The 24,178-nt window shown below is 41.7% G+C and overlaps 1 protein-coding gene across 5 annotated transcripts; it reads right to left on the bottom strand.

Annotated features, from left to right (window-relative positions):
- Window positions 1-820: 820 nt before the first annotated feature.
- Window positions 821-23,947, bottom strand: cabp1a (calcium binding protein 1a). Of its 5 annotated transcripts, none has more exons than XM_064354121.1 (8): window positions 22,760-23,947; window positions 5,891-6,100; window positions 4,553-4,583; window positions 4,140-4,283; window positions 3,616-3,725; window positions 2,735-2,809; window positions 2,572-2,644; window positions 821-1,932 (listed from the first exon to the last, which is right to left on the bottom strand). In XM_064354121.1, the coding sequence occupies exons 1-8, from the start codon at window positions 23,465-23,467 to the stop codon at window positions 1,907-1,909; spliced, it is 1,377 nt and encodes a 458-aa protein (XP_064210191.1). In that variant the 5' UTR covers window positions 23,468-23,947; the 3' UTR covers window positions 821-1,906. The 5 variants fall into 5 exon arrangements, with proteins under 5 accessions (XP_064210191.1, XP_064210195.1, XP_064210193.1 ...); XM_064354125.1 differs by lacking the exon at window positions 22,760-23,947 and adding an exon at window positions 14,917-15,220; XM_064354123.1 differs by lacking the exon at window positions 22,760-23,947 and adding an exon at window positions 14,508-14,892.
- Window positions 23,948-24,178: the final 231 nt, after the last annotated feature.

The raw sequence follows: 24,178 nt of genomic DNA, 5'->3' as shown, positions 1-24,178 counted from the left end.
TTTTAAACAAATGTACTCAAATTAGCATGTTATGTAAAATGCACCCCATACATTTTTAGTGCTTGCTGCCAGACCGAATGTGAAAGTCAACGGATAGTATGCAATAGTGCTATAATTTCATGTTTTTGGAATGCTTAAGGACCTAAGGATATCTTCTGGTACAGTTCTCTCTCCAGGTTGCTGGATTGGATATGGGCTCAAATTCCTGATGGGAAATTGTTGCCAGTGTTGGAAAATGAAAATTTATTCACCTACAGTATTCACTACATTATAATTTTCCTTCGGGTAACCAAAAGAAAACACATTGCCAGTCTTACCAAAATAACTTAAGACAATAAAAATATGACTTTTGAAAGGCCACTGGGTGACTTGATTTGATTGAGTTTTCAATAAGTTGTTCAAGGACACACTTGTTGGCAGGAGCGGCTGACTGTGCTGTCAGTGATCATAATTTCTGCTCCATGAGCCTTTACACAAACAACAATCGGTCCAGTTTGACTATGTGTCAAAGGATTGTATATTATCTTTCATTAAACCCATTATGATGAAAGGCAAACTATCATGAGTCTAACCTATTGATGTTCTGCTGCAGAAATACTTTTGCAATGCAGAGTAAACTGGATGTGCATCAGTGGGAAAGTGACCCACTGAACAGGAATCAAATGTCTATAATGAATCACTGATATAACATTAGTGTCTCATAGCTTTAACCTTGAAATACCGATAGTATTGTAGTATTTTCACCTCAGTTCATTTTATAATAAGGATCTTAACGTGTGAAGAAGCCCAAAAATGTATGACAAGAGTGGACACCACATCATTAGCTGTAAAGGAATATTTATTATCTGTCCTCTGAAAAGAACAGATGTGTTTTCTTTATAGTTTGTTTCTTTTTTGGCATGCGTAAAAACACAGAACACGACAGAAATCTGAACGCAGACAAAGACACACCAGTAACTGCCATACAGTACATTTGAACAACTAACACGCAGAGTTTATCACATAAGTGCATCCATGTGTTGAGAAATTGCGTAATTAAGGTCGGGATGAGTGAAGTAAACACAGCAGAAGTCTGCATGGTGTGTATTAGACAAGAGAACATTTCTAACTCATGTTAAGTGCAGAACAATTAAACTCATTATGGAAATCAAGAAATATATTAAGGCTGGTGTACTGAACCATGTGCTTAGGCTCTCATTACGTGTGACATAGCAGGATGAACCACATATGTCTTCATTACAAAACTGGTAATATTGGAGCATGGGGTTCTTCACATGGCTTTGTGATGCTCCGCAATATGTCTAATAAAAAGACGTTAAAAATATTCTCTTGTCTCACAGTTTCCAGCTCTGACTACAATTGAATCACTCATCCACTTTAATTTAGACACAAAGTCAAGTAACACATCTTAATTAAAACTGAACACACACATAGACACATACACACATAGACATGCACACACACGTACCAACAAGCAAACAGACAAATACATACAAAGAAGTAAACACACAACTAACAGACATTTAACATAAAGAAATAATATTGCCATTACATGGTAGGGCAGGGGAAGCCCCAACTCCCCAAATAAGATATGTACAATTATATTTGAGGATTGGGGAGGGTTGAAAGTGCTGAAACTGTCAGTGTGTCAGTCTGTCAATCAGGGTGTTAGTCTGGCTGGGGTTGGGCAATATAGCAGAGGAAGCTGTGGTGATCATTTTTGTCTTGGTCTGTAGTTGAGAGATCAGAGGTTGTTTAGTTTCCAGTTCTGTTTAGGAAAGGTGGCTCAGTTCAATGTAGAGTGATGTCCTTCTTTTTTCTCTTTCAATTATTCTTCCTCATTCATGTAACGGGGCAGGGACAGCAGCTGACTGACATCCAGTGCACGTGGTCAGGTCCTTGTCTTTCAGCGAGACATCATTCGGACAAACTCTGAGGAACGAGGGAAGGAGAGAGAGAAAGAGAGGCACAGAATTTATACACCACGAACACAAGAAAAGAACTACAAAAAATTCAGGTCAACAATGAAAATGATAGGAAGGTATGGGTGGCCAAGTAACTGACACACTGAATTATCCTGAGCAAAGCACAACCGGAATGCTAGTGGAATGTCCTATGAAAGTCCCACAAAATGCCCAATGACTGATTCTCATCCATCTGCTTCTCTCTATTATTGTTCACCTATTGGAGGAGGTCCATGAGGTGAAATAATCCCTTGGTAAAGAGATAATCTGACAGTTACAAAGCTTTCATCCTCCCACCAAGTCACAATTCACTTTTGGAATACCAGAATGCTAGATTCTAGAGTCTAGTGTGAAAGGTCCAGGGTTTGCTAGTCTCGCACAATGAAAAATCATGTGAAAATCCTGTCTTCCATTTTCCATCATAGCTAAATTAAGAAATATATCTCTAGATGCTGCCTCTTTCATTCTCTCACTCTCAAAATGTTCACATTTCAAATAGAAGGTTTGTGTGCTTTGCGTTATGGCAATTAAATAAATGAAATAAATGGAACTGAGTATGACCACACACTCTTTTAATAAAACACAAGAGTCACTTGATGCTGCTCACCTTCAAAGTCTACATGGCCGTCACCGTTCAGGTCAATGTCTCTCAAAATGTCCTCTAAGTCCCTGTGACCAACCTGCCAGAAGAGGGACAGGGTTAACTGTGCAATTATTCACGGAAATCGAGGCAGGCGGAGTGGAGGCACAAGCTACCCCTCTGACCTCACCTGTTGTCCTAGCAACTTCTTCATGGCTTCTCTGAGCTCCGCTGTGCTGATCTGTCCATCACCATTGGTGTCAAACTGAGAGAGATCAAGGAGTTTGGGGGGGGGGGGGGTTATGAAATGAAAGTTGTAGAAGGGTGGAATGGAGGGAAAAGAGAATGGGGCAGAATGATGAGAAATTTGGAAGAATCCCCCGTCTTTGCAAATTACATTGATGCACACATTATCTCTGTTGGTATGATCATTGACTGTCTTATAGCTTCTGTGGTACACATCCAAACCATCAGTAAGACATGAGAATGAGACGCGTTAAAGAGATTGCTTTAATATAAATTTGTGATATTTAAAGTCTGACAGCAAACAACAAACAACGAGTACCTTTAATAGGGAACACAAACCTGAATCACGATTTAGTATGTTGGTCTTCACCATAAGAATGATTTATCTTTGTCATTTCGATTGTGTCACAAATAATATTTTAGCCATAAACAAAAAAATATACTGAACACTACCTGAACAATTTATCACCTAACTGTCCCGCATTGTGAAGAGTAGATTCAGAAAATTTATTAGAGGCTGCAGTGTACATTAATCTAAAACTAACCTCCAAATCTTCAGTTGTGTCTTAAATATTGCAGTTGTGAAATTTGAAATAGATTTGTTGCAATTAAACAGTGTTCTAAAATTCAAAAGACCCGCCAGTTACATAAACGGTAAGTTATCTCTCAATGACATCATCACTTCAAATGCTCTCTTGCAGAAACAAAGAAAAGATTTGAACATAGTGAAATATGATTATTTCTAGTTCCTCTTTTCTGTTCGAATAGAAGGATTACACACTGAAAAACAGTTGTCTCTCTCGTCTAGCCCTCTCCACTTCTTACCTCTTTGAAGGCGTCCTTCAGCTCCTTGACACCAATCATGTCTGCCGTCTCAGCCAGAAGCTTGGGTCCCATTAACTCCACAAAGTCCTCAAAATCCACGTGACCCCCCACTTCAGAGACGGTTGGTGGGAAAGAGAGCCGAAGGTCATGACCAGGGAGAGAATGAAACGCTTCAGAGAGAAATCTCAGATCTGCGACACAGTTTACTTGAAGGATCAGACCCTGCCACTTTCATGCTCACTAAGAAATGAGCACATTCCAGTTACTTTATGCCAAAGGACACAAAAGACTGCCACTAGGTATAGATAATCACGTTTTCAGTTACAACGTACACTACTATAATACTTTATAATACTTGATTAGGTCAATTATGGTATTGTAATGTATGATGCCAATGATGAAGTACACTTTCGTGTTGAGTGTAGTGGTTATGAAGTTTTAAGCTGCTCCAATGTAGGAACCTTGAATGGAAGGTCCAGTGTTTTCTTACGGTGTGCACAGACACCCGTGTGCACCACACTCACGGTTCATGTTGATCTGCTGACTGAGTTCAATCAGCTCCATCTCCGTAGGCATATAGCCCATGGTCCTCATGCAGTTCCCCAGGTCTTTACAGCTGATGAAACCATCTTTGTCTTTGTCAAACTCTTTAAACGCTTCACGCAACTCTGTAGAAACAAGTATATTTTACTTAGGTTCGTTCACTTGCCCAGACAATAATATTGAGAACAATTATTTTAATACGGAGAATGATGACAAACTTAAGTTCCTATCTATAAATTCTCAATTCTCTATAAATTCTCTGAACATCTCTTGCTATATGACACACCAATCAAAGTCAAACCTACATATGGACTCTTTGATGTAACATGTAATTCCATCTGCCCCATAATGACCAAATACCCAATATATCATCAGATAACAGGGGAAGACTCACCATCAATTTCCTCTGGTCGCAGTTCTCTGTCCTGTAAAGCAAAAGAATCCAGATTAACCATCATGAGTGTACTATTGAAGTTATGAAATATGACACAATTCATTTAAATAATAAAAAGTGCACTGTGTTCAACTGGGTGAATGTCCATTTTGATACATGCATTTGAATCCAGTCCTGTGTGGCTGCAGTTGTGACACCAGGTGACTGGAGCCTCTGTTTTGCTCATGATGCTCTGTGGTTAGAGAGAAGCTCTGAGGCACCCAGTCCTCAGCACACAGGGTCTTTCTACTGGAAGGCGACGTCACCAGAACTGTCAAAAACCCTGTTCTGCATGTTTTCCACAGACCCTCCTGAGGGTACACAGAGGTACGGAAAACCCCGTACGGACACAGCCGTTACCTCTATGAAAAACAAGATCGGTATTTTTTGCTCTTCAATGGCGGTATGACGGAGGAATCCTTACGCAGTAAGGGTATCGCTGGGGAGGGGGGATGAGCGATTTTACCCAACCAGCCATGACTGGCGGCCTTTAAAGGAGATGCCAGGCAGCAGGGGGAGAGACACTTCCCAGAACCCTCAGGGGTTAACAAACGGGAGAGACCAGGAGACTAAACACAATGGACTTGCTGATGTCACAACCAGCATGCTGCTAACTGGAACTGCTGAAAAGGGCCGGGGAGGGGGGGGGGGGTCTGGCCTTTTCCCAGTCACCCCCCCCCCCAACAGCACGTTTTCACACATAAATCATTGGTCCTTTTCCCCGCGTCTTTACTGCATGTCTCTGTAACCTCTCTATGAACACCCCGTGGTGAAAGGTAGGTCAGACCCAGGCACAGGCCATCAACTCGGTGCAGCTGCTGAAAATGGCATCTTTCAAATGGCTAATAGAATAAGGAAACGACTCAGTTTTCTTTGTCTTGTTTAGACAGTGTGACACAAGATCCTTTTAGTGTTTCCTCCAGCAGTTACTTATAGATCCTTCATGCCTACAAAACATACATCTCTTCAACCAACAGTCTTCGACACATACACACACACATGCACACACACACACTGCTTCTCAAAAGAGCTATGGTACCCAGCAGCATGCAATCCTACATAATCTATTTTTGTAGCTGCCATTGTATTGGCAGTACATATCAAACTTCACTCTTTGGCTCAGACTGTGCTGCACTCACAGGCAGTAATACAGTGTAAATATTAATGAGATGTGGATGTATTGATTAAATTGTATACCGTACTCCTGCAAGCCGGTGTTTGTTTGCACATGCATGCATTGCGTGTGTGTGAGAGCAACTGTGTGTGCGTGTATGAAAGTGTGTGTCCAGACTTACGTACAGTCTGCCTGTTCTCAGCGAAGCCCTTGCGGAGGAAGATGCAGGCAGGGCCCAGCATGTTGTGCATGAGAGCGCAGTTCTGGGCTAGGGCCAATAGAGGCTCCTGGTAGGCCCCCAGGCCCCCGTCTGGGCCCCCTCCTGGGCCCCCTCTTGAACCCCCTTCCTCAGAGGACCACACTGCTCTGTACCTCTGCTTCTCATCCTGGACCATCTTTCAGGGGGGGCCCAGGAGATGTAGGTGGGGGGGGGACCAGAGACAGTGTTAGAGATGGAATAATAACTGCAACCTGAACACAAAACTGTGAAAATGCATAGACACCATGGGCAGGGGGTAGCGGGGAGGTGACAGTGAGGAGAAGAGATGAGGGAGGATGAAAGGTGGTGGGGATTTGGGGGGGGGGGGGGGTACAGGGTCCCCAGTCAGTCTGATTGATGGGCTTATGACGTCAGTCATACTTCAAGCCCACTGGAGAGCCAGCATAAGCTGGTTTTAATGTTCGTCAGCCCATCAGACATATCTGTGCAGCCATGAAGACGCTTTAAGCCCAAGTGGTTGGATTATCATGCTTAAGTCGCATGCCAAGAGGGCCACCTCTCAGCTCAATTCCTGCACTCTCGTCATACGCGGCCCTTCACACTGTCCAGACCCCCCTTTTGGAGTTATGCACCAATAAACACACAATACACTCTCAGTAACTCCATCTTTTCTTAGTCAGGAGGATTCAGATTCTTAAGTAAGCTCTTCTTAACTGCACTCTATTTGATCTCTCTCGCTCTCTCTCTCTCTCACTCACTCACTCACTCATTCTCCCTCTCTCTTACCTCAAGTTAAGCATTCTTTTTTAATTAGGATTTGCCAAGCTTGGTGGTTTTTGTCTGATATCCCTCAGAGGTGCAGCTAGATTTAAAAGCATATTTCTTTTTTCTTGTTCTTCCCTAACTCATTCTGACATCAGTTGCGAAAAACCCTTCGCATCAGATCATGACTAATGCTGCAGAGCTCGGATTGCCTTCTTCATGTACAAATCTGAGTTTCTGGAGGAATCAGGATCATTACGTGCAATTATTCCAAACAATGCTTTAAATATATCAGTGTATTCAACAGCCCTATTGCATTTGTTTTTGCCAGCCTGTGAGAGCACAGTGTCAAATAAATCCTGCCAATGAGTCAATTCGCAGTTGCACTGATGGAAAAAAGTTTAATGTTTTTGGTTCGCTGCCTTATTATTTGAACAATATTTAGAAATGCATTCAGTTTTTGCACCTCATAACCATTCTTTATGGGGTTTTGTACTGGGGTATTTTGTACCTCCTACTCTTAATATTACCAGAAGAGGCTTTTAGGAAGGCCACGTATGATTGGTAGATTAATAATTCAATAGCTTGGAATTATCTTAAATGTTCACATCTAGGAACAACCTTCATCTGTTCATCTGTCATTCCATAGTTTCACACGCTATTATTTCAGATTTAACATTAACAGTCATTACCTCACAGTAAGACTTTTTAAAAACATTTAAAAAAACTGATTTGGTTATCGTATGAACCTCAGATCCCCTCCATTCAATTTTCCCCTCCCCCCTTCTCCATTTAGTAACTACCGTAATTACTTTTTCTATCACTCTCCCCGGTTGTTCCTGTTCCACCATTAAATTGAGTACACATTTACTTTAATCTTTCTCACCATGTTAATACAACCAGCAGTGCACAATGGATTACTGTTTATCACTACGCTGTTTGAGCTGTGGGCAGGAAGAGAGATGTTGGCCACTGCTGTTTCAGTAAGATGCAACCTGACATCATATTGCACTGTACAGTGCTATTGCTATAGATGGTCTAAGGGTTTTTTGCATTAGATCGCACTGTATTACATTCATTTAGAAGATGGTCTTGTCCAGAGGAACTTAAATTGTAAGGAGACACAAATGCAACCACCTGCGTAGACATTGTGAAACCAAGCGCATTTTCCAGGGTACTACACTTTCAAAATAAAAGAGAGAGAGATGGAGAGATAGAGGGACCAAACGTAAGAGAGGGGCATCTGTATTTCTACATCAATAAGAAACATGTGCCCAGTTTTCCATTCATTCATCATAACAGTTTACTAGCTGCACTGTGTAGACTGGCACTACAGACCTATACACTGTCAAGTGCACTGTAAACACACAGGCAGTGTGTGAGAGAGACTGAAGTAAAAGAGTGAGACAAATGGTTGAGAGAGTAGAAACAAACAAGGGATGAGAAAAAAGACGTATGGTAGGAAACAGAGAGAGAATAAGACAAAGAAGTGAGGGAGAGGAAGAGAGGAAGGCAAAATGAACGAGACCCCCCCACCCCCGACCCAGGGGAACTGGAGCTCCCATGATGAGTAATTCATACAGACAGCTGAATAATGCCAGTCACAGATCAATTAAGCAGGGCACATGTTCTGACAAGGTTACCACGGTCAGTAATTGGGCATGAAGCCTGATACGAACAAGAGAGACACAGAAGGAAATGCAAAATGTTTCAACCACAGCTTTATAGTCAGTGAGAGAGAAAGATTACTGATGTAAATTTAGAGTAAAAATAGAGTGACTAACCAACTGAGCCAGTACTCCTTCGGTTGAATTCTATAATCTGCACTGTGCACTGTTTACAGAGGCAAAGCCAGACGCATAACAGATGAAATGACCATACAAGTAACTGGCATGGTCCCCAGAGACAAGTATGTATGCGCTCTTAGATGAGCAAGAAAACTGAACAGAGAAATGCTGTGTATCTATAAATGACGCAGTGAAATCACATTGTTCTGATTTCTCATTCCAAGTGAAAGAGAAACACAGTAAGTGAGAGAAAGAGAGAGAGAGAATAAGAGGAATAGAGGAACACATATATAAATCTGTCTCTTTGTAGCAATTACAAGGGCTTGAATTAAATCAATACCATGCCATTAAAATGTCAAACCTACCTAGAAATAGACAAGTGTGAGAACGTTATGTAATGTAGACTTACTGAAAGTATACACACAGCCGAAAACTATACAGCTTGAAATATATGACAATCACCTTTTTGGCAACAGACACAAAAAAACCCAAAGGAAAGACAGATGGCAATGCACGTGTACATAGTATTGAGAGCACTTGTCCTTCAGTTCTCTCTTACAATGTTCCTCTGTCACTGCTGCGAGGTACTTTTCCTTCTCACAGTTTGTCCTAAACCATTCTTCCTTAAGTCAAGTCAAGTCAGTTCAGCTTAGCTTTCTATACTGGCGTGAGACTTGTTTGTGCTGGCTAAGCACAATCACAATTTTTAAATAAACATCACAAAATTCATTCTCTAGCCCTCTTCTAAACAACTTCATTCTTCATCTCTAACAGCACCTACTACCCTTACCAGGTCTGTTCATATTTGGCCCTAATGTTCACAGACAAGGTGCCCATTATCCCATTGATTGTTCTGCTAAAAGACAAACCAAACAAACTGATGACTAACACACTGACTGTCATGGCAGTACAGCCGAACAAACAGACACCCCAACACTTTGCCTTGTGCTGGTCGTATATTTTATACCATTTTACTGGCTGGATCTCGCATAGCATTACCACATGCCCTCTAATGCCCTGTCTGTTAAAAGGATCAACAGCCAAGCCAGCTGTTTTTTTGTAAAGGTCTTTCTGGGTCAAATAAGTAAAAGCAAGTGAAATAGGGATGTGACTATGACTGAGGTACGGACTGTGCAGTTTGTAATAAAGAATACATCACAATTCCACATTCTTATAATTGGTATCACGCAATTTGTAATATCTCTCAAACTAATAACAATGACACAATTAAACAAATAACACCCTTCTGTTTCATGCAGTAATACTGCTGCCACTACTAGTATGTTTTATTTATTCTCTGGTCTAAGTGGGGTATGACCATTTGCTGTAAATAAAAATAAAAAAGTCTTGGAGTCGGAGGAGAGTGCAGCCTCCTGTTGTTTTTGTTTAATTTTTAATTCCCTGTCAGTCTGCTTTCTGTTTTGTTACCAGCTTGTGTGTGTGTATGTGTGTGTGTGGTGAGGGGGGGGGGTGGGTTTGGGGCAGTCGCGTCAGCTGCTACCATTTGAACTGATGCCGCAGTGATGCACTTGAGCATTACTGTCTCTGTGGAGGGGCACATTTCCATTAAAGATTCCATTTACTCTGACTATATTTCTGCAGACCTCCTTATCAAAATTTGGCCCTGCTCGCACAATAGTTCCGCTGCACCACTTGCCAAAAACAATGTGTCAATAGACAAATTTACAGAGATATTCACACACTTTTTAATGTTTAATGTATTAACCACTCACAGTGGTGGTTTGTTGTGGTATTCTTAGATGTGCATCCGTTTATCAGTCTTGTTTTCCAGTTTAACAACTCTCTCTCCACCTCTGTTTACGAAGGTGGAGATTTGTGTGCTCATTCCCCGGCTTGTGCTTCCTCCTGGGTGGCCCAGGGGTTTTCAAATACTGCTATACTGCTATGCAGACCTGCCTCACTGACCAGCACTGTCTCCTATCCTTACCCATGTAGCTCACTGCCTCCCCCTACACAACAAAAATATATTGACATATATTGTAGAAATACATTGAGTGATACATTTGAAGACATGGAGGTCATCCAAAAACTCTTTCCAGTAAATGCAAATATACTGTTATATTCCGAATCTAGTCTATACCGCCAAAGCAGGCAAAGCAGAAATAATTGGTATACTTCTAGATATTGTTCAACACAGTTCTCAGCATAAATGACAATGTATTAAAAGTTTCAAGTAGCAGTTTATCATTTCACGTGCATATATGTCTGTGTTATGTCTTGACAACATTGGCATGTGTGGTTAAATGCAACTAACTTAAGAGCAGCTGTTCATTATCACAGAACATGGAGAAATATATCTTTGTTGTGATAGGATTATAATAAATTTCAAATTTAATTTCAGGAGGAAGTAGAATGCCTGCTCTCTGCTACAAATCAATGCAAGCAACGGAACTGCAGACCTCTCTTCCTTGAGTGCCGTACTCTTTTCCTCTGCATGTCATTCTGTAGGCTGGGAGATTGGCCCCCTGCATGCTGCAGCTACGACAATACTCTGCCATGGTGTGGTCTGTACTGAGATTTAATTAGAAAGCCAGCTGGGGCTTGCACTTTTAATTAGTTATCAGCCCAAACGTGCTCTTGAATCCTCTGAACATGGTCTCCTATGTATTCCAAACGTAAACCACAAAAGAGATAAAGACGCTTCCTTTTAGTCCCGTGCCCCCAAAAATATGGAATACCTAAGCCAGACAGAACAAAGAGTCCCCTACTGTAGTATGTTTTAAGAGAGCTCTGAAAACATACTTTTTAAAGATGACTTTTACATGTCTGTACTTCAGTCTTTGGTTTATATTTCCTTGCTTTGACTTTTTAAAAATAATATACTTAATATATAACTTGCTTTATTTTATTGTATTTTATTCATTTGAGTCTGTATATTTATTTTTATTGTTTCCTATTTTCCTTATTTTTACCATTTTGTGCCACAATTTTTGCATGAAAGGTTCTATACAAATATGTTTTATTATTATTATTATTATTATTACAAACCTTGGTGTGGTCTGTACTTCATGAGACACCCAGTTGGACTGAGTCACTAGAACAGGTCAAATGTCAAAGATAAAACTGCAAGGTCAGGTCCAGGATGCTCAGGCCAACAGAGTTCACAATAGAATATTACCGCAAAATACAGTCCAGCCAGTCCGGGCCAGTCTAGCACAGAGACGTCTTGTGATAAAGTTGAGTCGAGGACAGATGACAAGATTAGAAAGACCAACAGCACATCTAACAGTATCCAACAGCAGAGTGTGACACATAGCAGTACAGGGAAAATAAACACCTGTCAAACCATACTAATGCTCGACGTCATTGCCTAATGAGGTACAATTACATTTATAATACAGATACAGCACGTCACAATGTACAATCAAGTCCAGCAGAGTGAAATATAAACCGGTCCATTCTTTACAGTCTGTTACAACAGTATTGTATTTGAATAGAGATTAAGCTGAACTGAAAACTACAGCAAAGCCAATCCCTCACAGTCCTGTACAATGTAACAGACTAAGGCACAGCACTCAGAGTACTAGCACCCAGAGATTCAGAAGACATTAAGCACAGCGCTCTACAGACAGGCTTACCTTCTTGGAGAGATTTTTGATAGGAGATTTAATGCAGTTTCCCATAGCTAAGTATCTCTCAGTCTGTCTCTCTGCATGTGTGTGTGTGTGTGTGTGTGTGTGTGTGTGTGTGTGTGTGTATCCTTGTGTGTATGTGTTTGTGTGTGTGTGTGTGTGTGAGAGAGAGTGTATGCCTGTGTGTATGTGTCTGTGTGTGTTTGTGTGTGTGAGAGAGTGTATGCTTGTGTGTGTGTGTGTGTGTGTGTGTGCGTGTGGTTGTGTGTATGTATGTTAGAAGGGAGTTTCTTGGGGTCTTTCTTGGGTAGAGGCAAAAATTTGGGGGAGGATGAGACATGAGGAACCTGGGGAAAGATGCTGAGAGGCTGAGTGAGAGGGAGAAAAAGGGAGAGAGAGAGAGAGAGAGAGGTAGGCTCTGCTAGTTCGCATGGACGGATGAACTTGCCGAAATGAGAGAGGCAAAGAAGGAGAGAAAACAACAACAGCTCTCACATCTGGAGAAGCAGAGGGAGGGGGCAGAGGAGGGTAGAGAGAGATGGAGGGAGAGAGAGAGAGAAAGAGAGAGGGAGTGGGGAGAGAGAGTGAAAGGGGCATGCCAGTCATCCTGGCGAAATTTAAGTGCTCATACATGAGCAGCAAAGCGAGGATGGGGGGAAAACCAAGATTGCGTACTCATCTGCCTGCATTCTCTCCATCCATTTCACTGTCTGCAACCATCCATACAGATGAGAAACACACTCATCAGACAGCACATTACTGCTCCCTCCTTAAGAGCTGAAGACGCTAAGCCAAAAGCACACAGTCCATTACACACACATACACACACACACAGGGCTGTGGAGGCTGCTAAAAATACAACACAGAGATGTAGACAGGCCTATTAAACGTATTAAAAAAATTCATCCACAACACATTGCGATTGCGTTAGCAATGCCTGAGATCATTGCAAGACGTAAGCAGAAATAAACCTGCATCAGTGGCCTTCAACTGAACAGGATATCACTGTGCATTCACTTTTCTTTAAACCCTCACATTTCTATCTGTATTCCTCTGCCGCCTTTCTCTGTCCTCTCTTCCACTTCAACCCCTCTCTCCCTCTTCCCAATAGTTGCATCTATCACTCCTCCAAATCATTCTCAGCAATGATATTCTCTCTCATTTCTTCTATTAACCTGTCTATCTCCCTCTTTATCTCATCCCTTCTTTTCTGTCTACCTCTCCATTTCCTCTCTCTCTATCTCTTCTCTTCTACCATTTTCTTATTCCTATTTTTCTCTTTCATTCTCTCTTCACCCTATTTGTCCCTTTTCTATGCTTGCTTTTTTCTCCTAACTCTGAATCCAATTGATAAAGACACCAAGCCCCCCCCCCCCCCCCAATAAGTGGCTCATTGTGAACTTTAGAACACGTCACAAACCAGACACACAAGCTGTCTGCTTACATCATTTGAGCACAGTGTACACGCACCCTTGCACACAGCAGCATATGCAAATGCCTCACGAACACACACACACACACACACGTATGCATGCACACACATACAAACACACACACACACACACACACACACAAACGCGAGCACACAGAGGGAGAATAAGCAAGAGCCGTAAACACTGGCAGCTAATCCAAAGCAGAATTTTGATAATTGCAGACAGAGTTTAACAAAGATCTCTGTCTGAGCTCATGCGCCAGGGTAGGATAATCTCATTAGATACAGAGAGAGAGAAGGGGACTGCGGGGAGGGGGAAGAAGGAAGAAGGAGAAATCTTTTAAATGGCACTGGAACAGCAGGAAAGAGAGAAGGATGGATAGAGGGAGAAGGGGAAGTGCATGCTGGTTCACCGCCTGCACAGAACAAGGAAGAAAACCCCATGGGTCAATTATCCTACGGCCCTTAGGTGAAATGTGTTAAATTTCCCATCCTGTGTGGTGTGTGTTTGTGGTGCGATGTGAAACAACGCAGCGCTAACAAACATGTGGTGAGATTTCCCATTAAACGATTCACTCCATCCATCTGTAATACATCCATCTGTCTCTGTCAATCCCTGGCCCTGCAGCTTGGCTTTACACTCATTTATAGCCCCTGCCGTTATCCCCCTCATCTTGTTTTCTGTCCCATACTCCCTCCCTTCCTCTCTCTTTTCCAGCACCTCTCTCCACCAGCTCCCCGATTCTTTTCACCCACTGTTGCCATCTTTGGGTGGCCTTCAATACTGCATTAATATAATGGCAGTTGGCAGCAGTGCGCATGAGCACCATGCATGTGCGCACATTCACACACGCACGCACACACACGTGCACACACTTAATATTCTTCTTTCTTTCCTTCTATTCCTATTACATACATCTACTTCAATGGAATTTCAGTCCCTGTAAAAAAAGATGGCTGCTCCTTTAAATATCATTCTAGATTTTGAACAAAAGGAGACAAACTGACCTCACACTGTGAACACGCCAAGGCCAGGGAGCGATGCGATAAATATAACCGCACTTCCCCGATCCACTGTCGCCCCCCTCTCTCGCTCCCTTTTCTGCTTTCCCTTTCTCCCAGTTCCCTCTCTATCCTCATCTCCCCTCTCTTCTCTTCTCCATCATCCCTCCCTCCTTTCTTTCCCCTTCTCCGCAGGGACCATGCCAAGGTCATTCAGACCTGGGCACAGACGCACACAGACTCAGAATGGAAGGAGACGCAGAGAGAGAGGCAGAATACCTCAGCTGTGCTTTTGCAAAACACTTCCTTACATCGTTTCAGAAACACATTTTCATATTATATCAGTACAGAGATGCAATAAAAGGCAGAAAGAGAGAGAGAAATTCTGCAGCCTGATTTTCTTACATAAGCATACCTCTGTGAGACCGCATTCCCGTTCCTCTTTCTTTGTCTCAACCTCTCTTCCTTCTTTCTCCTTCTCTCTGACAGGGTGCCATGCAAGAAGAGCTCTCATGCCGGACGTATGTCACACTGACTGACACATTGATTAGTTAACACCATAGCTAAAAGGCTTTTGCACTGAATGACGGACAGGCAAATCTCAGTGACGTGCTTGCGAAGCTGCAAACTCTATAGCACACGAGCATGTTAAAGATGGACAAACTGATGAGCAGAGAGGTTCAAATGAATCTGTTCCACGATGGCTCACGTCATACTTGACATCAGTGGAGCGCCCCCCCCCATCCCATATGCAGTGCCCCTAATGTTTGGTATAATTGCCCTATTGCCCTCCCAGTGCACAGCCTCAATTTTTCACTGTGCTTTCCACTCCACTCTGTTTACTATGGAATCCATCACAACATTTCCCTGTGAGTGTGTGCCTATGATATGAGGTCTAGCTGTGGAATGTACTTCAATCAGAATTCATTTCAACACACAATATATTACATTGTCTTTGTGGATATATCAATAGTTTGCCTTTTATCGACAACATACATTGAAAACATGGAGCCTACAGGATCAACAGAATACAAGGAAGCAATAGGGAGAACTGAATACTAGCTTTATCACTTGCACATTTAAAATACTATTTTCATCTGGTGACAGTCTGTTCTGAAACAATCGGCACCCACATCATATTGGAATATTGCTATATGCTCAGAGGAATCTTTAGTTCGGCGCTCTCTCCTTCATTTACCGTGAATTGTATAATCATTGTACAAGGAACACCCCTGCTTCATTAAAACAGATTAACCAAAACAACAATCTGTGCGACCAGTGCCACTAATCAGCTGCAATGAACTACACACAGCACAGTTTGCAGCAACTGTGTGACTGCACCCTGTGCGGCTTCTGCATTAGCAGCAACAGTGTGCTAACAAGAGCTTCATCTATATCAGGTATAAAACCTATTGCCTTACTATGCCTTGTGTTGTGTCGAAATAAACACTGACCATTGGTGGAGAACCTTAACAATAGATTGATCTGAGTTTTGCCTTGTGTAACCTGGAATAGAAAATACATTTTTTATGGTATGGCTTATAGGTTTGGCTTCAAAATTCACCTTTGTCATAGAAAGTAGAATTGTCAGCAACACAGACTTCAGCCTTTTCTGTCTTTTTATGTCTTATAATCTGGTTTTGGAGAGGGCTATATTTAGCTACTACTGCCAGAGTATGATTTCTGTAGGGATTGTGTGCAGGGTTAGAAATTGGCGAGAGAGACTGGATAAGGATAGAATCGCCTCCTTTGGGATGATTTCAATTTTAATAATTGCCAAAGCTTCAGTGTGTCGGAGGGACTGACAAGCGGTTTGTGCGTGTGCGTGTGTGTGTGTGTGTGTGTGTGTGTGTGTGTGTGTATATGAAATGGTGTTCTTGGGGTCATTCTTGGGAAAAGTCTGAAATTGTGTGCGTGTGTGTTTGCACAAGCACGCATTTGTTGGTTATGAATGCAATGCCATAGCACGATGTACTTCTCAGCCTGTGCGCACCTGTTGTGAAAAGCAGGGTTACAACAGATACAATCATGCACACTGCAGCCTCCACAGCTTCTCTAATGAACATAAACACACAGGCTTTCATTTTTGCCATTTCTGTAACAGCAGACTGACAGACCTCATTTTCCACGTGACAGGTGCTCTAGGGAATCAGTTAAAGTATGCCATGTTTGCTTACATATCACAGCACTGAAATTACCTAAAAAACTCTATCTCCGATTGAAACTTGTTTGCATGATATGAAGTGACAGGTTTTCAAATAATGTTATTTTAAACCACCAAAAACATCTGCTGGAACTGCATCAGGTCTGTGTCACAGACATTTCCCCATGGAAATCTTGAGATTAAAATTTAAGGTCAACAAATGGTTTTCAGCTATAAATTCTTTATCTCAAACCACCTGCCAGCTATGTTACAGGTAACATTTTGGAAGACACTTTCCTTTAACCATTTTACTTTGCAGACAATTACCGAATGGTAAGCACAGGCATATTGAAATTCAAATGACAGCATTAACATGTAATTTTGCTTGGGTCAAAAAAAAAGATAATTTGGGACACAGACAATAGATACAATCTCCAGGGTGCACTTTAGGACCTGTGACAGCCCTCCACAGCAGATATCCAGAGACCTATCTTGCTGGGGCAGTACCACTCACACCACAGGGTCCATCAACCTTCCCTCTCCAGGGCACGCAGGACATCTCTAACGTACCTCTATGATTCCTCACTCCTATCCTCCACCCCCTCCACCAAACAGCTGATGAATGGTTCTTTCCAAATTATGTTCTGGTCAAAATGTTCCAGTATTAAAGATTTTTTCCATTCCACTTGAATGGACTGTGAGGCAGAGTTCTCTACACGTAATATAACAAAACTGCCTCCACAACACATTCTGACAATTATTCCTTGCACTTTCAAAACTTCAATTTCACAGTTCAGTAAACAGTAATTTGGCATACCTCCTTATTATGATCCCTAAATTAATGTCACAACACCTCATTGCCACCACAGGTCATGTCAAAGTGCCAACAACAGTTACAAAATGAGGAAAGAATGCCAAGCCTTAAACCTCTGCTAACTTCTGGTGTATGCCAGGAGCACTTCCGCTGTCATCAGCACCTCATCAGTATGTTAAGGTTGAGTAATTTATGGGGCAGAATGGGGAACCAATGGCAGTCACGATTTTGGTCCCCAACATTATTTATTTACAACACAATGACATCCTGTCATTGAAACTGCACTGGTATAATCAGAAAATAGCTTGGGTTAAGTACAACTTCCCTCTGACCTTTCTTCTGTAGCACACACGTACACACAAACACACATATACTGTTGTGCTATTCTGCTAGTTTAAGACATTTTTATATTTGAAAACACTGATGAGGTAACAAAAAGAGATCTCTCCATCAAGGAATGGTTGAATTATTTCAATAAATCAATAAGTGAAATTTTAATTACTATTGTGCCAGTGCACTAAAAAAACAACAGATAATTTTGCAACAGAAATTCAATTTTTATCTGAGAAAAGGCAAAGCACAAACAACTATAAATGAACAACAAGACACGATTCCACATGAAATGTGATACTGGGTTTGTTCAGTCCAATAGCAGCCAGAAGTAGAATGATGCTTGTTGGGCTTACCAACCCCCAGCTCAGGTGGTGCCAGAATGCAAAAAACCAAGAGGGATGTTTCATATTTTTCCTTTGACCAACTAAAGCAATGTCCCAGATCTGTATTGTAATACTCACAGCATGGGGTACGTTAGCTTGTGAGCTTTCGGTAGTTATAGCCTTTGCTTCCCTCATCTCACAGAAATGCACTATTCTGATTAAGTCTCAAAATTACAATCATTATTACTTTTTATACATTTATACACACACACACACACACATTACTCTTATATACTTTTTAAAAAACAACAGCTTGCTGGGGTTCTACAAACAAAATCACGTAGTTCTGCAACAGCTGTGTCACCACCATTTTTAGAAAAGTAGAGCTGAGGAAGGACCAAGGCAACTGCTGTACTGAGCAATATGTGACACTTTGAACATCAAAGTGGTTTTCTTCAAAGCCCAAACAAATAATAAGCAAGTAACCATGAATGCAGAGGGTTTGATCAATACGAGGGGTGTAATATATGCACTAAACTGCTTTGGTTTTTAAATAGCAACTCACTCTTCAAATACTGCCCCACCCTCACACACAAACACAGAGGATAACAGGATAAAACAACGGATTTTATCAACGGACTGATCAATCAACATCTGGAAAATATAAATGCCAATTTAAGTTTTTAAGAGGTTTTTAAGAATTATAAAGCTTTCAGATAGCATATAAAAGTTGGGAACGACAACCAAAGATAGCCATCCTACATAGACGAGAAATAACTCATCATCAACATCATCCTTTTTTGACTTCAGAATAGTTACAGATATAGGCCATTTGAAATGCCCTGTGTTGCAACTTCACAGAACATTCTGGCACTAAAACTGTGAAATATATGACTCTAGGAAAGGTGATTTTATAAGTGTGAACAATGACCCAATTACAGGAAGAACTGGGTGTCTGGACACAACATTGTTTGGAATACAACTTATTTTGAATCCTCTATGCAACAATCAGGACATGATATACTGCCTGAAAGACTGCCTGTCAGCTCAACTGAACTATTGAGATTCTTAAAAAGCCTCTTCCAATTTTGAACACCATATCAAAACAAAAGAAAACCATATCTGTTGTTCTGTCTAGAACTTTAGATAACTTTGAGATAAAAACCTGGCTACATCAGGCTGAAAGTTTTCTAGCTGACAAGGACGAGCCAGGCTATATCCGAGCAAAATCTAAGATGTACTGGGATTAACCTTGTCCGTTTAGGTCAAAATCTTTCTCAACCGAGATTTCCACCCCTCTAGATGTCTAGATTCTGGCTTTTGCTCTCTGAATTACTGTTTTCTCCTTCGAAGCCATCCACAGTCTGATGACCGCAAATGCCCTTGCCAATGTGCTCCACTCCAATGCCTCATATTAGCCCATGTCCATCCTCGAGGACATCTTGTGAGAACACTAATTACTGGATGTTCCTGATTCACTCTATACCAAGAATCTCTGGCATCCCACACAAATTGGCTTCCTTCTAAAGAGCAGTCTGTAAGTATTTGGACAGTGACACATTTCTTTGTTGTTTTAGCTTTGTACTCCAACACACTGAATTATTGTATACAGTCTGTCAACTTTTATTTGACTGCATTTACATCAATGTTGGGTGAACCTTATAGGAATTACAGCCCTTTTTTATTCATGCTTCCCCCATTTTGAGACACCAAAGGTAATTGGACAATTGGCTACTCAACTGTTTCTTGGCCAGTTGTGTGTTGCTGCATATCTGCATAAACCATTAGCATATACCTACTTCGGATATTGTCATTCAATTATGTCCAATTACATCACATAGGCTAATGATCTATAAATCTAACAATCTATAAGTCAGCAGATTTGGAACAAATAAACCAACAAGTGTCCTATAAAGACACAAATAAATAAACCAACAATTGCCCTATAAAGATACAAAACCGCAAAAATTCACTAAAGTAGGTGGTTTTCCATTGAAAAAAAAACTTTAATTTGAGGGCATTTACATTTACATTCATATCTGATGATCCGTGTAAAAATTACAGCGCTTTTTATCCATAAACAATGTAAGTTCATGGTTGATTGCAAGAAGCATAATTTTGCCATTACAGCAATTTCATCATAAAGACTGAACCGATGTCAGACTCTGATGTTGGAATTGTTTGTATCATGAAAATTCAGGAATAAAGGAAAGCAAATATTCCTTTGAAAGCCTAACAATGACATAACTGAAACTAGACACAGGACACCATCAGAACTGTCTGATTTTAGTTTGATCTATGTGACAGCATTTGAACAAAACAAAAAACAAATAAAAATAAGAAATTGCTGTGAATGCCTATTGTCTTGTTCTAGACCTGGACAATTCCAATGTGAATTTACTCTGCCATTTTGACTTTTTTTGGCCCCAGTCAAGCCATTTTCTAGTTATATTTCCTCACAACTAAGGGGAAAAAACAATATATTGCACAACATGGCCATGAAAAAAAATCTCATTGATGTCTTCGGGTCATATCAACTGCATACAATGTATTTTCAATGTGAGAAGCTCTATATTGTTATTATTTGTTCCAGATTTGGGTTTAAACCAAATTGTCTTGGATAGTTTCCCAGAATCCAAACCCTCTGATCTCTGCGGCATGCCAATCAGCAATTAACATCATTGCACTGTCACTGCAGTGGTGGAACCATTCTTCACGTGATGCTCTATGACCTTGAACCATCATGTTCAGTTCTATGAAATCCAGTCTAAGGCACCTGCGGCTGGTGATTAATTAAGAACAGGAAAACTCAGCACTAAGTGTTTCTAATGTTCTCCCTCAGCAAGTGCTCTGAATCCAGTGTCTTCAAAGATGGTTCTTATCTGCCACGACATTCACTTTTCAGATAGTTGCTGATAACCCATCGAGTTGAGTGTGCAATGCAGCTGCGTAAGTGTTTATGCAACAGAAGTTTATGCAATCATGAGGTGATCAGGTTTAAATCTCATGTGGGGTAGCAGGCTCCAGAGCAGGACATTTAATATCAACCACATTAGTAAGCATTCAGTCATATAAATCTGGAGATAGATAGATGGTCTCACAAGGACATATGCAAAGTAAATATTACAAAGTAAGGACACGGGCGGGTAAAAAGTAGACTTGATTTTGCTGATATAGGCCACCCAGAAGAGGTCTTTCAGGTGAAAGTAAAAGCAAGGTCTCCAGTATTTGGGTTTATTCCGCTGGCTGGATTCGAGGGAAACAAGAGCACCCCCGTTTTAGTTCAGCAAAAATAAAAAAGCACTAGCTAGACTACGCAGTCACCCACTTATTCGAAGACAATATTGTAAATTGATGGCCTTTACCCTGAAATAACGAATCGTGGGTCTTCACCACCCCCACCCCTCTCAGAATATCCGTATTCTTATTACTGTTCCTGATTAAATTGTCGGCAGTCCCTTCCGACTCAGCAATAGAAACGGACGTCAGCGTGATTCAGACTCCAAATATACACCGTCCCGATAATTATTTTAATACACACTAGCCCAGTGGGCGTCCTCTAACCAACGTTGGGGGTTCTTTCACAAGTTGACTGTCGCCTATGCGCCCCGAATAAACATGACGCGCGTGGTTCTCAAGTGTTGACACCACACGTTATTTATTTATTTTTGTCATAAAAACCTGTTCTGAGATAAAAACAAATTTTCAGTGAGTATGGGAAACGACAACGTTCAAGTTACGTCAATCCGTTAAGTATTATACCCCCCTCAGCGTCAGCTTCGCCCGAATTTGGTGGACTATAGCATAGGCCTATATAACATAGAAAACATGAATTATCACAAAATCAAGTTTTACCGCATTGCACAAACAGACGGGTAAAATCATGTCTCTAATAATAATATCATAAATTATGTTCGCCAAACATAGGCTAGCCTAATTAATGGTGGGTAATATAGACTATGCTTCTTTTTCTGAAAGAGTTGGATATGGAAATGTTCAGGGAGATTATCAATTCAAGCTAACTGATATCTTTAAACTCACTTGGTTTAAATGTAGGATACGCACATTAGGCCCAAAATCTCAAATGGGATATTGATTTAGCGAACGACATAAAAGCATGTCCAGAATCATGCGACTCGTACCTCGAGCGAGCTAATGCATTTCATTCCATTTGTGGATGGAAGCAGCACAGGTGAGCATTTCAATACTTTTCATAGCTCAATGCTACCTTATGGCAAAGATCAATAGGCCTACAGGATATTGTCCATGCTTCGTGACCATATATTGAAGGACTGCATACCACCTACATACTTGTAGTCTTGTATAATATTTTGGAATCGCATTGCACCGGAGGAGTCGTTTTCCACTTTCTCTAATACGCAGAACATGCAGTAGCTGGACCAGCCTCACCCAAAATAAATGCGTCCCCGGTGGCGTATTCTACTCCAAGCGCCCAAGTCAAACACTACTTTACAGTTATTAACCGCCAACTTAGGAAAAGTTAGTTTTGTCTTAAGGCGCTAGGCAAAGTAATCGGAGTCACTTGTAGAGATAAAGGAGATATAGGGCAAAGCAACTTTGAGGCTTAGTCTGTGTTTTCACGTCCCGCTTTGATGTAATTCAGTACCACGCAATTTGGCCTTACCTGTCCAAATACGGAGTTGAGTATGGGGTGTAGATTTGAGTCAGATTCTGAGGAAGTCGTGCTGGATCTTCCAGAACGGCCAGATGACCGACTGGAGGACGCTGGCAGCGGTGACGACGAAGCAGGGGAAGACAGGCTGGCGGGCGGGTCGGAGACCAGGCTGAGAGACGAACTGGCCCTTGTATGGTCCCTTGACTCAAAAAAGAACGCAGCATCGTCATTGCGCTTTGATACAGAGTGTGCCGGGGAGGGGACCCGAACTGGAAGAGGGTCTCCGTGATGACGTTCTGGACCTATGTCGTCCAGAACGGTTCTCTGGTGATGATGATGGTGATGGTGTGGGTGTCTGGACGGCTTGTTACGCTCCTTTCCACCCCGCCCGATCCCCTGCCTCTCCGGCAGTTCTTCCTGGTCGTATCCGGGAGCGAAGTGGGCGTGTGGATGGTGGGACTGGCTTTTGGTCCCTCGCTTCATTCCACTATTCCGGTTACTTACGAGTCGAGGGTGACACAAAGGTCTTCGGGCGCTAGCGTCGCACTCAGCCGGCCAGCATGTTTCCTCTGCAGTACTGCTGCTTCGCTGAGCAGCGGGGCGATGATTGCTGCGGCGGCCGCTTCCAGTGTGTTCAGAGCGGTGTGTGGTCTTGCGACTCGCCGCTGAAGATTTCAACAGGGAGGTTTTAGATTCGCTCTTTGGAAGAGAGCTCATTATTGCTGTTCTTCTTGTTTGTTAAAATCAGCACCGTTATTAGGCTACTGTTAAAACAAAGTCGCGCTCAGAATGTCATGTCCATGTGCAGTTGAGGCATCCCGCCAATGTGTCAGCAATGCCACAGACTATGCTACTGGATTCTTTCCTAAGGTTGACAGCGCATTATTTCACAGCAATGTTGCAACACCAATTTGTTGAATGTCTCTCTCTCTCTTTCTCTCTCCCTATATTTTAAAGAAAAAAACTGTTAAGTTTCTGTAGCCACCTGCTTGCTCCGTAGCGCCGCGTCGTTATTCTATTACTGAACGTGCACGTATGTATACACAGCAATGCTCTTGTGTGGGAGAGACGCTGCGATTGGCATCAAACCATACACTGTCGTGCGCGGGGATGTTTCAAGAACCCCGCTTTATGCTGTAGGCTGTATTGCGTGTGTAGCTGTCCTTGGACAATGATGTAGGCTACCTTCATTCTCGGTCGCCGGTGACGACTGATTCAAATGACCCGTTTTAAAGCCCTATATAATGGATATTAATTAGCTCCTGAGACGTTCTATTTTTAAAACAGAGCGGACACATTGAAAGGAACATCGTAACAGTCTTCGTCATGGTTCATCTGAATGTATTCCTGAAGAACGGAACATTTAACAGCAATATAATAATAATACTAATAATAATAATAACAACAACAACAACAATAAGAAGAAAA

This window comes from Anguilla rostrata, chromosome 10 (genome assembly GCF_018555375.3).
Source record: "Anguilla rostrata isolate EN2019 chromosome 10, ASM1855537v3, whole genome shotgun sequence".
In the NCBI taxonomy this organism is placed as follows: domain Eukaryota; kingdom Metazoa; phylum Chordata; class Actinopteri; order Anguilliformes; family Anguillidae; genus Anguilla; species Anguilla rostrata.
This window is presented reverse-complemented; position numbering and strand designations above follow the sequence as displayed.